A 16,268-nucleotide genomic window follows, 5' to 3' on the forward strand; every position below is an offset into this window, starting at 1 on the left:
TTAATAACCAGCTCAGAAAGGTATGACAATCGAATACTATATAAAAGGGTGAAAACATCTGGGCCACCCTAATGTACATCCCAACAGGATATCCACAAATCCCTGACTTAAAGAAAAAGTTTTATTTTTAGTTAATTTGCAGCTTTTATTTTTATGGAGTTTTTGAAGTATTTTTTGTTTTTTCGTTTGTTTTATGGATTTTCTAAGCTAGCCTACGTTTTGCGGATTTCTCTGAGTATCAGGAGCTGCACGGGTTCCATCCAACCATCGGGGGACGTGGATCCCTAGTTGCGGGCCTGGTGGACGCCGTGGTAGGCGGCCTGCTTGTGGGCGGGGCTGCGCTGGCCGAAGGGGCTCTTGGGGTTGACCTCGAGGATGTAGTCGCCGCGCAGATCGAAGTCGGTCTGCAGACCCATGTAGGCGCGCTTGCCGAAGCCATCCTGCTCCTTGTACTGCTTCAGGGAGTTGGCCGGCACGGCGGGGAAGTTGCGCTCGCTGCCGGGACGCACGGACTCGGCAAAGTAGCGGGTGGCACGGGCCACAGCCTCGATCACATTCTCAGCGCCGGGAACCGCCGTCGAGGGTCCATTCGGGTAGAAGTCCACGTCGCCGCAACGGATGGGGGTGCCCATGGCGAAGGTCGAGGTGTGGATGGCATCAACGAAGTCGGCATCGCCGCGGGACAGACCGCCGAGGGTCTGGGGACGCTTGGACAGCACCTTGGCGGGGTCCAGACCGGTGATGCGGCGCAGCTTGTGGCCCGTTTGGGCGGTGAACTTGTTGCCGGCAGCTCCGGCCACATGGGCGCTGATTCCCTGGCCGATCAGATGGATGATCTCCTGGGGCACTCCCTTGTTGGTCAGCTCGATCAGGGTCTGGCCGATCATGGCGCCGGTGTTCTGCACATCCAGCATGGCGTAGCGCTTGAAGTTGGTCAGGGTGGAGCCGAGGTCGATGATCTGGAAAATTCAAATTAAATAGATTAAGGTGTGATGCAAAATTTGTACACTGTGTGTGGGTAGGCAGAGCGCCGGTAGAGTCTCTAAAGAAGTGCGAGATTATCCCTTTATACTGATGAATCTTCAGTGATGATTTGGGAGTGTTTCTTTTTTTGAAAGGCATATTTACACTGTGTGTGGGTAGGCAGAGCTCCGGCAGAGCCCCTAAAAAAGTGGGAGATTATCCCTTTATCAAACTAATACTGATGAATCATCAGTGATGATGGGGAAGTGTTTCTTTTTTCGAAAGGGTTTTGTATACAGTGTGTGTGTTGGCAGAGCGCCGGCAGAGCCTCTAAAAGAGTGGGAGATTATTCCTTTATTAAAAGATTACTGATGAATCATCAGTGATGATGGGGGAGTTTTTCTTTTTTCGAAAGGGTTTTGTACACTGTGTGTGTGTTGGCAGAGCCTCTAAAAAAGTGGGACATAATCCCTTTATCGTTTGATCAACTGATGATTGGGAAGTGTTTCTTTTTTTGAAAGGGATTTGAACACTGGTTGTGTGTTGGCAGAGCGCCGGCAGAGCAAAGGAAAAAATGCTCTTGATTTAGGAGTGGTTCTTCTTTTAAAGGAATATTTTTTTTAGAATTAATTTTCTACTCACGATCAAATCGCCGCTGGCGGCCTTGGCCGATTTCCACTGATCGGCGGCCTCCTCGCTGCTGGTGTAGTCGTAGTCGCTGCTCTTCTGCTGCTGCTGCTGCTCCTGGGCGTTCTTCTGCAGCTGCTGGAGGTTGTACTTCTGGACGTAGGCCTGGACCAGCTTGCGCATGGCCTTCTTCTGGGCGTTGCTGTTCTGGGGCAGGCCGGTCAGGACGATGGTGACCTCATCCTCACCGAAACCGGGCTGGGCCTTGGCGGTCTCCACGTAGTTGTTCAGCTTGCACTCGACCTTCTGGCCGTTGGACTTGACGATCCAGACGGGCACGTTGCTTGGGCTGGGCACAAAGCTGGGGGTCAGATCGTGCTTGATTTGGCCAACGTGGTCTGGGAATTGGAAAGGGAATATTTAATTTCATTAAGTAAAAACCTCTAGAGATTTAAAAATCTTTTAATACCGTGACTAAAAGTATGCTATAATATATTTACACGATTGAAAAATATCACGAGCATACTTTTAGACACCTTTTTAAGAGTAATACTTTTAATAATTGTTAAATGTGAAAAAAAATGTATTATTTTTATACCCTTGTAGAGGGTATTATAATTTCAGTCAGATGTTTGCAACGCAGTGAAGGAGACGTTTCCGACCACATAAAGTATATATATTCTTGATCAGCACCAATAGCCGAGTCTATCTAGCCATGTCCGTCTGTCCGTCTGTCCGTCTGTCCGTCTGTCCGTCTGTCCGTTTCTATGCGAACTAGTCTCTCAGTTTTAAAGCTATCGCGATGAAACTTTCCCGAAGGTCTTCTTTCTATTGCAGGTAGTACATATGTCGGAGCCAGCCGGATCGGACCACTATATCTTAAGGCTCCCAATCAAATATAAGAAAATTCATTGTAACTTTGTAGGAAGTAGGCGTTTTGATTCTTGACTACTTAAAAACAAAATTGAAATAAATCGAAACGCTGAATCTGGAATCCCTGGAACTGCACCGAGTGAGTATTCTTTTATCTACAAGGGTATATAAGCTTCGGCTGGCCGAAGGTAGCTTCCTTTCTTGTTAATTTTAACTTTAAAAAATATGAAAAAACCAATAGATTTATTTTTTCTACTCCAATAAATATTTGTTAAATATGAAACAAATATATACTTTTTAATTTGAAATTTAAAAAATATCAAAATATAGATAGATTTATTTTTTCTACTCACAGATCTTCTCGATCAGCTTGGCTCCCTGCTCCAAAGGCTGGTTCTCCAAACGCTCCCAGGTGATGTCGTTGAGGGAGGGCACGCTCTCCAGATCGGAGGCGGTCAGCCACTTGGTGGGCTTCAGCTGCATGTTGGCGCCATCCTTGGAGGCATGGGCCGCCACCAGGAGGCAGGTGGCCAGCAGGCAGAGGCGGAGACTCATCATTTTGCTGAGGGGAACCGGGTTTTTTCAGATCAGATCAGATCAGATCGGGCCAAACGTTGAACGACGTTTGATGGCCTCTTCCAGCCGGCCAAGTGGTTTATATAGCTCCGATTTCGAACTAATTTCTGCTTTGTCGGCTGTCTGACTTTTAGTTTTTTTTTTTCTGCTGATCCGTCGCCGGAATTGCAAGTGCAAAATCGGAATTATTGCAAAAACCGATTTATTTCGCATGTGTTTGCCAACCGTTTTGTTATCACAAAAAGGTTTTTGAACCTCTAGACACTTGGCAAAAAATTTGTAAAATATAACCCATTCATAAAATTGCAAAAGCCCTTACTTACAGGCTTTATTTTGTAGCATATAAAATCTCTGGAGGTTTTTATACCATCATCATAAATACCAATTACAATATTCACAGGTTTAAACACTTTTCAATGCCATATTAATCCTTTTAATATTTTTTTTCACTGCACATAGTTTGTAATATAGCCTGATTGATTAAAAAACGTGTACAGATCCCTCGATTAGACTTGACCTGGCAACAAACTTGCAACACCTGCGTCAAATGAGAGATGTGACCCAGCTTTGACCTCCAGCGAGATTGGAACCCGTCCAAATTCGAATCAATGAATATTATAATGCTATTTTGAATACATATATTGTAAGTTTGAAGGCATCATCCCTCTTTAAGTCAAAATCTGGTTTGTTTTTATGATTTTCGGGCGGTTACAAAGTATAAATAAACTTTCGGTTTAGGTAAACAAAATATTATGACCAGCTCAACAAAAATGCTTTAGCCGAAATTGCATAAAATTGTATTACATAAAAAAGGCGAACTAAATAAAAAATTGAAAATAAATAAATTAAGTAAAAAAGCATTGTTTTATATTTTATCCCAGTGATAAAAATGTTATATGCATACTAAGTGATAAAAAAAATACATTTATTCCTACAATTTTTAGCCAAGAGAACAGTTTAGGTAACGCGCTTATTGATGTTCGTGTAGCCAATCCCGACACAGGCCATCAGGACCTTCTGGGCACCCCGCACATCCTCGTCCTCATCCTCCGCCTCGGGATTCTCCAGCTTGAAGGTGATCGAGAAGAAGTCGCGCAGATGTTGCAGGAAGTGAACAGTGTAGGTGGACAGAGCGCCGGTCAGGAATTTGGAGACGTGCTTCTGTCCCAATGCTATATAAAGTGCCGCCAGCCATTGGTAGGTGGAATCCACGCAGCCACCGCGGTAGATCTCGTCGAGCAGACGCATGGCCACCTCCTGGCCCAGATCCTCGGGTATGGAGGGGGTGTCCTGGGGGGAAATCAAAGCTATTAGTTCATTAAAGAGTTAAGGAAAACCATCACAACTAACCGACTCCTCCCTTGTGTTGGAATTGCAGTCGGCGGCGTAGCAAACGCCGTCCGTGGTCTCCGCAATCAGGCAGATGCCGAAGCCAGGTGAATTCCCAGACATCTTGCCCTTGTTCTGATCGGTGTAGATATAGACATCGGGCAGGAACTTGAGCATGCAGCCCTTGGCCGCCTCCACGGTGCGATTGGCCAGGGCGGGCGAGACCTTGCAGGCGTAGACGGTGCCCCGGATGCGCTTGACCATGCCCTGCGCCTGGAACTGCAGGGCGCGCAGGCTCTTGCGCACCGGGCAGCGAAAGGTGATCTCGCCGCCGCCCAAAGGAGCCACTCCACGCCGTATGACCTTCAGTTCCAGGCCCTCGTCGACCAGAAGGAAGCGCTTGAGCAGCGAGAGGGCTGCACCCTTGATGTGGTCCACCGATGGCGAATCCCTGCTGTTGGTCACGCCGCGCAGGCTGCAGTGCAGCGGATTCTTGCAGAAGGGACCCAAAGCAATCAGGGCGTCCAAGTAATAACCAATGCCACGCTGCACACAGCAATCGTGATGGATCTGACCGCCGTGCAGCAATCCCGGCGAGAACATGACACTCGTGCCGGCGGGATTCAGTTCGATCTTGGTGCCGTTGGTGATCTTGTCCAGCAGACGGATCAAACTGATCTCGTATTCCCGCAGACCCGGTGCCGCCTCGTCCTCCGAGCGGATTTGGTTGATCTTCACCGGCTTGCCGGACAGGCAGGCCAGGATTAGGCGCTGCTTGAGAAAGTTGCTGCCGCGGTAGATCAGGCAATTGCCCTCCTGGGCAACGGGCGGCATCGTGGAGTTCTTAGATCCTCCAAATTAACTAGAAAATCACACAAATTACGAGACGCACGTGCGTTGAAAGAGGTAAACAACAACAATCGGCGGGCTATCGGCTATCGATAGGCTAAAACTGTCTGGCAGCGCGCTTCAGGGTTGTCGAGCACGGCAAAAAATTAGTATAACGTATTAATAAAAACTAAAACAAAAAAAATAGAGTAAAAATGTCTGATCAGAACTTTGATATATTTCCATGGAACCGCGAACATGTGATATTATGGTTGAAACCTCCGAGCCGCCAGTTACATTGCGATAAGGAATTCATAATCTCTAATCCCCAGGGAGCTCGCGAAAGCAAACACAAACTATTTAAGAAAAACAATCAGTTCTTAATTTCTATATTCACGATACATATTTTTAAACTGATGCAATATTGGCATATTGCTTTCGCAGCTATCGTTTAAAGTTTTTGAAACATACATAAATACATTTGTATATACCCATGTAATTTAATACATTTCTAAGAAGAACTGTTGATTTGTCGGTTTTCTTTTTACCAAATCAGCCATTTTTAAGTTTATCATTCGTTTTTTTGTGTTGAAAAAAGCCGCTCTTATGGGAAACAGTAAAATAAATACATATTTCGATAAATTCGATATTGCTTAAATTGTAATTTTTGTTTTCTAATATTTCATCGTTTGCTCTTTGCCGCCATTTTTAAAATAACCGTTATGCTGTCGTCGTCACTATAATTTAAATATAAATATATGTAAGTCGTTTCATTTACAATTGATCAAAATTAATACTGTTCAATCTCAAATATATGTATGACGATACAAATTATTCACAATAAAAATGTTTTTCGTTTCAAATTGTTTTTTTCCGCCAATTGCAGGGATGCCACTCTGTTGAATGAAATCAACTAAAACAATTCAGATTTCTTAAACTTGGCGTTTTATTTCTTAATTAGCTGGCTAATAATAAATAGTACAGGTAATACTTTCTAAAAAAAAAGGTTCGCAATCTGGAACTTAAGCTTTCCAAGTTTTTAAAAAGCGCGCTTAAAAACACCGATTGTGGCAAAAAACATCGATGTTTCTAGAAAATTTTAAGATATCGATGCATCAATGTTTTCATCGATGTTTCTCCACCTCTAGAGTTTGTGTGTGCCATTTTTGCCATTCGACCATTCGAATCAGAATTCAGCGGTCTTCATCCTTTTCGTTCCAACATAAAAAAAAAATAAAACACAAAAGTTCACACGGCTCAGCGCAAAGCAGCAACAGCAACAACAGAAACAGCAAGGCGAAAGAGAGGGAAAGGAGCAGAGCAGGCAACACAACAACAACAATAGCAGCAACAGCTCCCCAACACGCACAACTGAATGGTTGTGGGTGTGCGAGTGTGTGTGCGTGTGTGAAGGAGCCTTTTTTTTCTGTGAGCCACAAGATTTTAGTGCATTTTGCATTTTTGCCCACTTGCTTTGCTATTGCTTTGCCCCCCACGCCAATAAGAGAAAGAAGCGAAAGAGCGAGGAAAGGAGCCCACGGAAAAGAAACAACAACTACAACTATCAAACAGGCTCAGGCTCCCCAGTGAATAAAGGCAGCGCAGCCGACGTCGACGTCGACTGCAGTGGGCCAACGTTGTTGCAGTCGCGTCGTTTGTTGTTGTTGTTCTTGTTCTTGCTGCAGCATCAGAGAGAGGGAGAGCCAGATAGCGCAAGACAGCAGGAGAGACAGAAAAGCACTTAGGTAAGTGGCAAAAAAAAGTAAAATACAAAAAAAGGCAACACATCGATCTTCGCGAAGACCGTTTAAAAGTAAATACGAAAAACTGCCGGCGAATGCGAATACAAAAGCAAAAAATGCAAAACAAAAAAATACAGTCGCGGTCAAAAAATAATGTTTTCACACAAAATCAAGTGTTAAATTATGAATGTTTTGATGTTTGCTCCAATTGGAAAACTGGGGGTTTTTGGTGTACGTGATAAACTCGACCGGCACGCACGCACGCACCCGAAAAAAACGAGAAAAACAAAAACGAGGAAAGCCGAAAACGAAAAACAGCTGCCCCCAGGGGGTGGGGGGATGTTTGGTGAATTTGTTTTCTTTTTCTGCCTGCCGAACTTGTTTCTTATAATTTTTTTTTGTTTATTTTCGTCGTCTCGAGGCTCGACGTTTATTTGCATTCTCCAATGTTTCCATGTCATCCAATTTTATTTTTCCATATTTGTCCATTAAAAGAAGTGTTTTTGTACGGCCAAATTACAGTGGCGGTTGAAATTATAGGGCTTGGAAAAATAATCTTGTGGAAATCTGAATAGCTATTCTTTTTAGGGTTTCGCCACAAAAGGTCTGGTTTCAGAATCAATCATAAACAAATTCCAATTTCTCTTCTTACCCAATGCTAAACAATTATCACTTTTAGTTTAGATTTCACAGACGTAAATACATTCCTATATCTCTTCTTAAAAATAATATAATGGGCAAAGATATTATGAATTATAATATCTAAAAATTTAACAAATATTTAGTGCTTCTAATAATTTGACCTCTTCTGTTAAGAAACAGCATACAATGTTGCTTCTTTTTCTTGTTCTTCTTCTTTTTATTGGGCATTGCTGGCTTTTTGCGAAATTTTTGCGACGCAATTTCGGCAGCGTCATTTTTATGCTTTTCCCCCGCCTCTTTTATCCTCCGCTCTCTCCCTCTTTCTCCCCACCCTTCATACCTTTTCCTGATTTCGGGGTTAAAAAATTATTTCGGACACGCATCAACAAAAAGCCAAGGGGAAAAAGAGACGGGAACAACAGCAGCCGAAAATGTTTATTTTGTTGTTTCTGTTTTTGTTGTTATCAGAAAAAGGGGGCACAACAAGTGCGAAAGAAGAAGAAGAGAAAGGAAGGAGACGGCAATAAAAACATAGAAATTCGTAAGGCGCACTAAATTTTCAAGGTTAAACCGGGCAAAACAAACATAAAACCGGTTACAGCATGTACATAAGCATATGTACAATATATTTACAGGAGGGGAGTACATAAGAAGCAGCGGTTAAAGAAGAGGAGAAAGGAAAACGGCGCAATATAAAGCACACAACATACATTCATATGTAAATATGTATGCGAAATCAAACGCAACCCAAACAACAAAATAACAACACAAAAACAACATGGACATGCGGCTTTTTTTTTGCACGTTGCCTTTGTTTTTATTCTTATTATGCTTTACATGGGTGGAAGAAGCAGAATAGAAGTGTGGAAATTTGATATTTTACAACCGAAAATTGCGATAATTATTCAAAGAATTTATTACAAACATACGTACATAATATATATACAACCCAACATTAAGTTAAGATCGTTAGCTAGAATTTTATGAAAGTTGAAATTTCTTATCTTGATTTTTTTTATATGAAATTCTGTTTGCCATGTTAAAATATAAATCTTTTTATAGAAATAAATTTTTTTATCATAAATCTTAAGTATAGTCTGGATTTTTTGTTAAAAAGTAAAAAAAGAACTCAAAAAGCAGCTGCCAAGTTAAGTTAAATAGGCATTTATGTAAAACAAAAACAATCACACACAAACAAACACACACTCATACGAAAGGAACTTTCAATTCAGGAGTTGGTGCGAAAGAGATGCCTATAATGCTTGTGGGGGTTGCAAAGCTTTAACGGTATCACAATTATGTAGTCCCTTTTGGCTTTGGTGTTGTTGTTGTTGCGTGACCTTGAATTTTGACTATAGGGGAGTTTCGATACATGTCCCTATCGCTATCTCTGTCACACCCACGCCCATTGACAAACATTTGCGATTTCCAAGACGCAGTACCGTTATATACAGATGCGGTCAAAATATTAAAGCCGAAGATGCGAAAATATCATATTCTTTTTATTACAGATCACATTAAAGAAACTGTATTTTTGATAATGATTTATTGGCCAAATTCTCGAGGGTTTTTTTTGTAAATTTTTATTAACCCAAAAATTGTTTTTAAAAAAACTATAAAAATTGTTTTTGTTCTGCAGGCAATAGCTTAAAACTACTTTGTATTTATTATTCTCTTAATTGTGTAAGCATAAAAGATATTACATGCAGGCCAAAAAGCTTATGTTATTTTTAGCCAGAAACAAGAGAATGCGAATAGAAATGGGAACTTGGAAAGAAGGGGTTTTTAAGGGGGGATTGTCGGCTACGTGCCAGACATTATGTGTAGTTGTTGTTTTAGTGCCATGAAAATTCCACAAACACAACGCACAATAACAAACAAGACCTTCGAAAGCATTCCGGCTTTAGGGCGAGACATGTAAATTAAACCGCCCCCAAGCAAATGAAAGCGAGTCCACAGAAAAGTTCCACTAAGCACCCCTATATCGTTTTTCTCATGATTTTCTAAGAGTCAAGTTCGATAATTGCACCGAAAACTATACCTTCAAGGGATTGTATCTTGCATCAGCAAATTCAAATGTGTAAATAGGGTTTGGAATTACAATTCAATGGAAAAGTACTGAGATATGATAGAGATATGATTTCAAAGATTTTCAAGAAGAAGTATTAATCTCTCTATTTTAATGTTATGTTAATTACACCCCCCAACTTGTTGCCATCTAATTATAGATAAAAAACAAAGAGGACGCACCTGGTGCAAGAGTACAAAACCCAAAAACCCATCCACAAAATCCTTGCTGTGCATTCCAAGGGGATATCGTAGGGAGTGAGACATCATCATTGTCACTATGGAAGTGGAATCGAATAATAAGCGCTCCACCAACGGCGCCCGTCACTCCTCCCATTCGCCGGCGGGATCCGATTCCAAGGAGAGTTCCGTGGAGCGGGAGCTGAACGGAGAGATTCAGGCGGTGGAGCTGAACGGCAGTGGCCACTCGAACGGGCATATCAAGAAGCCGCTGCCCGTGGAGGATGGCCGGATCAAGCGCAAGGCCAAGCGGCTCATCCAAAGACAGAACAGTGGCTCCGGCGGCAGTCCCAATCAAACGAATGGCAATGGAGTGGCTGCCGCGGCTGCTGGAGCTGCTGCCCCGCCGCTGGCCATCAACGGCATCCTGCCCTCGCCCGGCGGCTATGTGGTGCCCCATCGTCGCTGGAAGAACAGCCGGCGATCGAGGAATCTCGCCCGAGGCCGGGGATTGCCCAAGAAGGGCGGAGCCGGTGGCAAGGGCGTCTGGGGATTGCCCGGCTCGGAGGCTCTGGCCGAGGTGTACGAGGACGAGAACGATCCCAACTACGACAGCGAGTGCAACGATCGGAATGTCGAGCTGCGCGAGGTGATCACGGAGATTACGCCCGAGGAGTTCTTCAAGCTGGCGGAGCCCATTGTCCTGGAGTACTACGAGCACGGGGATCCGCACGAGGTGGCCCTGAGCTTCGATGAGATCCTCCAGGGTCCGCTGCGTGAACACATAACCAGTATTCTCGTGGAGATCGCCATGGATCACAAGGATTCGCAGCGGGAGATGACCTCGGTGCTGATCTCGGATCTGTACGGACGGGTTATCACCGGCAAGGACATCGAGAAGGGCTTCAACATGCTGCTGGCCAATCTGCCGGATCTCATCCTTGACACTCCAGAGGCGCCCACCATGCTGGGCAACTTTATGGCCCGTGCGGTGGCCGACGACTGCATTCCGCCCAAGTTTGTGGTGAAGGCAGAGGAGGAGCTCCGGAGCCTCGAGCTGGGCGAGCATGCCGAGCAGGCCCTCCGTCGCGCCGACTCGCTGCTCCACAAGCAGGTGTGGGCCCATCTGGACAACGTCTGGGGCATGGGTGGCCCCTTGCGTCCCGTGAAGACGATCACCAAGCAGATGGAGCTGCTGCTCAAGGAGTACATATCCTCGCGGGACGTGGCCGAGGCCCAGCGCTGCCTGCGCGCCCTCGAGGTGCCGCACTATCATCACGAGCTCGTCTACGAGGCGATCGTCATGACCCTGGAGTCACTCAGCCAGACCACCGAGGAGGCCATGTGCGAGCTGCTCAAGCAGCTAGATCTCACCTGCCTGGTGCTGCCCGCGGGCATGGAGCAGGTGGGTTGAGTTGCTTATTATATTTTATAAATGTTTCAGTAGATGTTTAATAATTTGCCAGTGATGGGAAAAATCTTATAATCCATATGGATCCTTGCTTTTCTTTCGACAGGGTTTCATGCGCGTCTTCGATGACATGGCGGACATCGTTCTGGATGTGCCCCTGGCCTATATAATACTCGATCGCTTTGTCGAACGCTGCAATCGCGCCGGATTCCTTACCGACAAGATTATTAACAATGTGCCATCGCGGTAAGTTTACAAAAATAATATAATATAATATAATAGTATATTAAAGTCAAATTGGTCATAAAACCATTAGTTTAATATAATATAATAGTATATTAAATTATAGTTTATGTTTCTCTAATTTAATCATGTGTTTATGCGGAGTATCAAATGTATTTAAGAAATATGAATTGATAAGACAATAGAACTGCCAACGATGAGCCCACCTGTTTATAAGAATCTACAAATATACAATAGCTACAGTCAAGAAACTTATTCACTCCGTTAGCAATGAGAGCGAGACGTGTTTACGTAATCCTAGCAGCCATAAAGACAACACGCCCCCAAAGTGGTGGTGTGCCCCCCCATAAAGAGGGTTTATACATTGTTGTTTACAATTATTTGTATACTATCCATACTGAAACAGGGCCCATCGATCAGATCGTCAGCTATAAAGAGCTAGGGGTTAATTGGCGATAACCACTCGTCGTTTAGTTTGATAGCGAAAAATTAACTAAATGTCGATTATAATATGATTTTGTTGATAATTCTATTTATGGCGAAGGGTAAACTAGCCCAAGATTTATGGAGGCCATTTGTTTGTTCCAATTTTCGGCCTATTAGTGCAAACAGCATAGGGCAAAAAAATTAATCATGACTAAGGGATTAATAAACTTGATTAGGTATTTTTGAAAGATTTTTTTTTTTTAATTTGATTATTCAAAAAAATAAATTAATCTGTTGAAATATTTTTTTTATAGATTAATATTTGTAACGCTAATATTTTACCCGCTGCTGTGCTTAGATATGTATTTTTTGTACGTGCTTTTTTTTTTTGCTTTTGCCGGCTTCGACTTGTTTATTATTCTCCTATTTTTTGTTTTTCTTCTTTTTTCGCTTTTGGCTCAGTTTCTTATATAGACGGATAGTACATGCATATAGACGTGTTTTGTTTGTGGCCAGAGTGTTTGTCTCTACGTGTGTATATGTTTGTTTATGAAATTTCTATTGCGCAGTTTAGTTTCGCATTTTGGAATTAACTTGACGTACGACGCGTCATCCGTTGAGGCAGTCTTTTTTTTCACGCTGTTTATTTTGTTTTTCTTGCCATTTCAGCCCTGTTGTTGTATTATTGCTGTTGTTGTTGTGCCGGTTTATCAGGTGCCGGCTAGTTATATTTATTTTTATATGTACATATCGAGTTCTTGGCTCCCATTCTTTGCGATCAGCTTCTTTATTTTCCTACTTTCCGTTTCTGTTGAAAGAGTCGATGGGAAATGATGATTTTGTTGACCGGTTTTGGAAGTATCAGTTAAAACTAACTATTTAACTGGATTTAGTGATTCTTTTTTTATATTTTTAAATCATTTTGATTTTTTTTAAGATTTCTAAAGTATCTTATAAATAGTTTTGATACTGGAGGAAATAGTATTAATAAATCCAATAAAAACTTATTTTATTTTAATCAGTAAACAATTTTGAGAAATTCCTTTTCCTTCAAAAGATAAGTTAATATCGTGCCAGCAATAAAATTGTAATTATAAGAAATGTAAGGGTATAAAAATGTCGGATTTCTTTCAATTTTTTTATTGTTTGTGCAAAAGAAGTGGCTGTTATCGATAAATGTGTGTGATGAAGTGGGGGTGGGTGTGGGAGGTTGGGGGTAATGTGGGCGGACGTCTCTTATCGATTGGTTTTTATCGCGCCAAACTTTGCATTACTGAATTGATTTAATTTTTTTTTAGTATTACTTGTGTTGTTGTTTGTTGGTGCAACAACCTGCATGTGGCTCAAGATCGTCTTGGCGTTTTCTTTAGTGTTTGTGCGATGTTGTTTTGTTTGCTAGTGTTTGTGCGAAGGTAAACATGGCGGCCAAGTTGCTGTTATCGACCTGCTTGCCACTCCCACTTTCGTTGTTGTTGTTTCTGCTACTATAACTGCATTTGCATTTGCATTTTGCCTTGACAGCGGCTATTGCACTTTGCCACTTTTAGCGCAGTAACAACAACAACACTACGCGACAGCCACAAAAGCAACAACAACAACCATAATAAAATCAGCGACTGCAGCAGCCACAAAAGCAACAACACCACCAACACCATTCACTTTACACCACCAACAACAATAACAACAAGAAAACTATATGTGACGCCAACGCAACATCTACAGATGCAAAAAAGAGCTTGCAAAAAAAAGTTTTTTTAAGCTGAACTCAATGCCAAGACACTCAGACATAACGGTTGATGAGGCTTAGCGTTGGCAAAAAGCTTGGCTTTTTTCAAGCTGGGATTTCTAGAGATTTTTATTTGTTTTGAATTTCAAAATAATTAAAAGGAAATTGGAAAAAGGGAATTAATTGGAAGTGCAAATTTAACCTATGCTTTGTTTTTAAGGAAAATAATTTGGAAAATTTAAAAAACCTAATGTTACCTTTCAAGCGGAAGCAATTCTTATTCTTAGCTATTATTCTCTTAGCTATAAACAAGCTAAGCTATCAGCACTGACATGCAGCTGGCTTCGCTGGGGGCTCCGCTCTGTTATGCTTTTTTCTTTTTATTTTTAAAAATTTTTTTTTTTGTTTTGACTCGTGTTTTTATGTTTGTGGTCGTGGGCTTATCTTGCCGCAATTTTAGTTGATTCCCATACATATATACATATGTATTTATGTGTTTATTTGTGCATTTCGGCCCCCACTTGGTCACATATTTATAGATTCAACAATTAAGACTCCAGCTGGTTTTTCTTTTTTTTTTAAATATATATATTTTTTTATTATTAGAATCCTTTGATTGGTCGGTCAGTTCCTCTCAAATAAAACTAGTTTTAATTTCCCCCTCCCCTCTAAATTGTATTCACCCGCTACTTTTGCACAGCTGTTGCAAGAAAAAAAGAGAGCAAAAGGGGGAGAGAGAACCTCCAACGACAGAGAGAGACAGAGAGAGGGAGAGCGAAAAAGGGTCAACGGTGAATGAACTTTTGTGCAAATTGTTGTTGTTGTTGCCGAATTTGCGCCAAGCATTTTGCAACTTGTTTTTTGTTTTTTCCTCTTTGTTTCCTTGTTCTTTGTTTTTTTGTTTTTGTTTTTTTTTTGCGGCATTGCATTGCATAATTGTATAATTACAAAGTGCGTACAGCAGAGTGAGAAAGAGAGATGATAATATTATGCAGTTGCATTTAAAATGCATTTATTTCTTTGTTACGTTACTTGCTTGCTGCTATCTTTTTGGATTGCAGAACAATGTTTACATATATGTTTATACATAAATATGTATTTAAATCGATTTTTTTTTTATATTTGTGATCTAAACACCAGTTGAAATCATTTCTTAAAATCTATAATATATTTATGTACATTTTACGTAATAATATTCGAAAATATAATATTGTCCGTATGTAAATTAGTTTAGTAGGTTGGCATCTGAAAAAGTTCATATTGTGTTTTTAAAATTCAATTTGAAGCATTATTAAATTAAATTGTTGCAACAATGTTATCATAACTTACTTTTTTGAATTTTTTTTTTATTATATTTTTAAAGTGACATCAAAATAGAATGACTGTTTGAGTCATTTTGCCTAAAATTTATGTAAAGTACAACGAATGTTTGGTTAATGAGTTAATGGTAATTTCTGTAATATGTTTACCTAGCTACTATTTGTACCCAACCCCTCGTAATATTGATTAACAAATTTCTGATAAATTTCTCCGATTTTCTATATATTTGCAGCGGGCGCAAGCGTTTCGTTTCGGAGGGCGATGGCGGTCATGTGAAGCCAGCTACCTTGCCCATGCGCGATTAAATCGGGATTACGGGGCCCTTATATGCTTCATATGCTTATATAACGACTCCAACTCTCCCCAAGGACACCGAAAGAAGCAACAACAGAGGAACCACAACAACAACAAAACACCAAATTACAAAAAAAAAAGGAGAAAATGCAAAGAATACAAAAACAATTGATAAGAAAAGACGAAATGGAGAATTTGTCGCAAATCTTGATAGAAAGAACCTACCCTCAACGGTCACACACACACAAAAAACAAACAATCAATCGGAATTTGATCTCCGTTTAAACTATATTCATAATTATAAAACCTACATAAACACCTACAACGTATATCTAACCTACATGTAAAACTAAAAACGTAAAGCGAAAGTATATTTTAAAGATTTGTAAAAACGAGATGAGTGAAAAAAAAATAAGATCACAAACCAAGAGAATCCAGAATGAGGATCAGGATACTAATGAGCAACGATGCAGCATTTGTTGTGGGTTTTCTTTTGAGTTGGGATCATCGCATCGCATATGACGAAGGATGGTTGGAGAACCAGAACAGCAGCGTACTTAGCACGCTGCGCATGCCACTTGAAAGCAAAGCATATTACTTATACGAAACTGTTACACACGACACACTCGTACACCCCTGAGAAATTGGTTGAAAAGTTGTATGAAATTTATGTTTAACCACCACTGTTATGCAGCCAAAACAGCACACAAATTCCATTGATTTATTGATTTGAAATTCAGCAAAACAAAAAAAAACCCATTTTAATTACTTCCTAAGCGCATCGTCATGATTTCTTTCCTTAATTTTTTGTAACTGTGTGTTAGAAGACTAACATAGTTAAGCTTAATTTTACATATTACGTACGTTTACCAACGGATTCATCTCTTTCCCGCTGCTATATCTTTTTTTTTTTTGATTGTTTGGATTGAATAAACGTTGCATTTTATAAGATAAGAAAAAGACTTTTTGTTTTCGCCCCCCACTTATATTTTTAATTGTTTACATTTCATGAAGAAACAAA

The 16,268-nt window shown here is 41.1% G+C and overlaps 3 protein-coding genes across 3 annotated transcripts; 1 reads left to right on the plus strand and 2 right to left on the minus strand.

Annotated features, from left to right (window-relative positions):
• Positions 1-119: 119 nt before the first annotated feature.
• On the minus strand, positions 120-3,080 carry Yp3 (Yolk protein 3). Its single transcript, XM_017137564.3, has 3 exons — positions 2,817-3,080; positions 1,606-1,988; positions 120-959 (listed from the first exon to the last, which is right to left on the minus strand). The coding sequence occupies exons 1-3, from the start codon at positions 3,019-3,021 to the stop codon at positions 285-287; spliced, it is 1,263 nt and encodes a 420-aa protein (XP_016993053.1). The 5' UTR covers positions 3,022-3,080; the 3' UTR covers positions 120-284.
• Positions 3,081-3,943: 863 nt separating this feature from the next.
• On the minus strand, positions 3,944-5,302 carry Rtc1 (RNA terminal phosphate cyclase 1). Its single transcript, XM_017137566.3, has 2 exons — positions 4,390-5,302; positions 3,944-4,329 (listed from the first exon to the last, which is right to left on the minus strand). Exons 1-2 carry the CDS (start codon positions 5,200-5,202, stop codon positions 3,997-3,999), a joined length of 1,146 nt encoding a protein of 381 aa, XP_016993055.2. The 5' UTR covers positions 5,203-5,302; the 3' UTR covers positions 3,944-3,996.
• A 1,045-nt stretch (positions 5,303-6,347) lies between these two features.
• On the plus strand, positions 6,348-16,207 carry Pdcd4 (Programmed cell death 4). The gene is made up of 4 exons (XM_044394955.2): positions 6,348-6,941; positions 9,809-11,232; positions 11,345-11,484; positions 15,186-16,207. Exons 2-4 carry the CDS (start codon positions 9,928-9,930, stop codon positions 15,256-15,258), a joined length of 1,518 nt encoding a protein of 505 aa, XP_044250890.1. The 5' UTR covers positions 6,348-6,941; positions 9,809-9,927; the 3' UTR covers positions 15,259-16,207.
• Positions 16,208-16,268: the final 61 nt, after the last annotated feature.

This window comes from Drosophila takahashii, chromosome X (genome assembly GCF_030179915.1).
Source record: "Drosophila takahashii strain IR98-3 E-12201 chromosome X, DtakHiC1v2, whole genome shotgun sequence".
Lineage (NCBI taxonomy): Eukaryota > Metazoa > Arthropoda > Insecta > Diptera > Drosophilidae > Drosophila > Drosophila takahashii.

What these genes read in the sequence shown, in the direction of transcription:
- Pdcd4 (XM_044394955.2), top strand. Translation starts at nt 9,928, where the DNA reads ATGGAAGTGGAATCGAATAATAAGCGCTCCACCAACGGCGCCCGTCAC. An exon ending in TGCCCGCGGGCATGGAGCAG is followed by an intron (nt 11,233 to 11,344) that starts GTGGGTTGAGTT and finishes TTCTTTCGACAG; the next exon opens with GGTTTCATGCGCGTCTTCGA. An exon ending in ATTAACAATGTGCCATCGCG is followed by an intron (nt 11,485 to 15,185) that starts GTAAGTTTACAA and finishes ATATATTTGCAG; the next exon opens with CGGGCGCAAGCGTTTCGTTT.
- Rtc1 (XM_017137566.3), bottom strand. Translation starts at nt 5,202, where the DNA reads ATGCCGCCCGTTGCCCAGGAGGGCAATTGCCTGATCTACCGCGGCAGC. An exon ending in CCAACACAAGGGAGGAGTCG is followed by an intron (nt 4,330 to 4,389) that starts GTTAGTTGTGAT and finishes ATTTCCCCCCAG; the next exon opens with GACACCCCCTCCATACCCGA.
- Yp3 (XM_017137564.3), bottom strand. Translation starts at nt 3,021, where the DNA reads ATGATGAGTCTCCGCCTCTGCCTGCTGGCCACCTGCCTCCTGGTGGCG. An exon ending in CAAGCTGATCGAGAAGATCT is followed by an intron (nt 1,989 to 2,816) that starts GTGAGTAGAAAA and finishes TCCAATTCCCAG; the next exon opens with ACCACGTTGGCCAAATCAAG. An exon ending in CCGCCAGCGGCGATTTGATC is followed by an intron (nt 960 to 1,605) that starts GTGAGTAGAAAA and finishes TGAATTTTCCAG; the next exon opens with ATCATCGACCTCGGCTCCAC.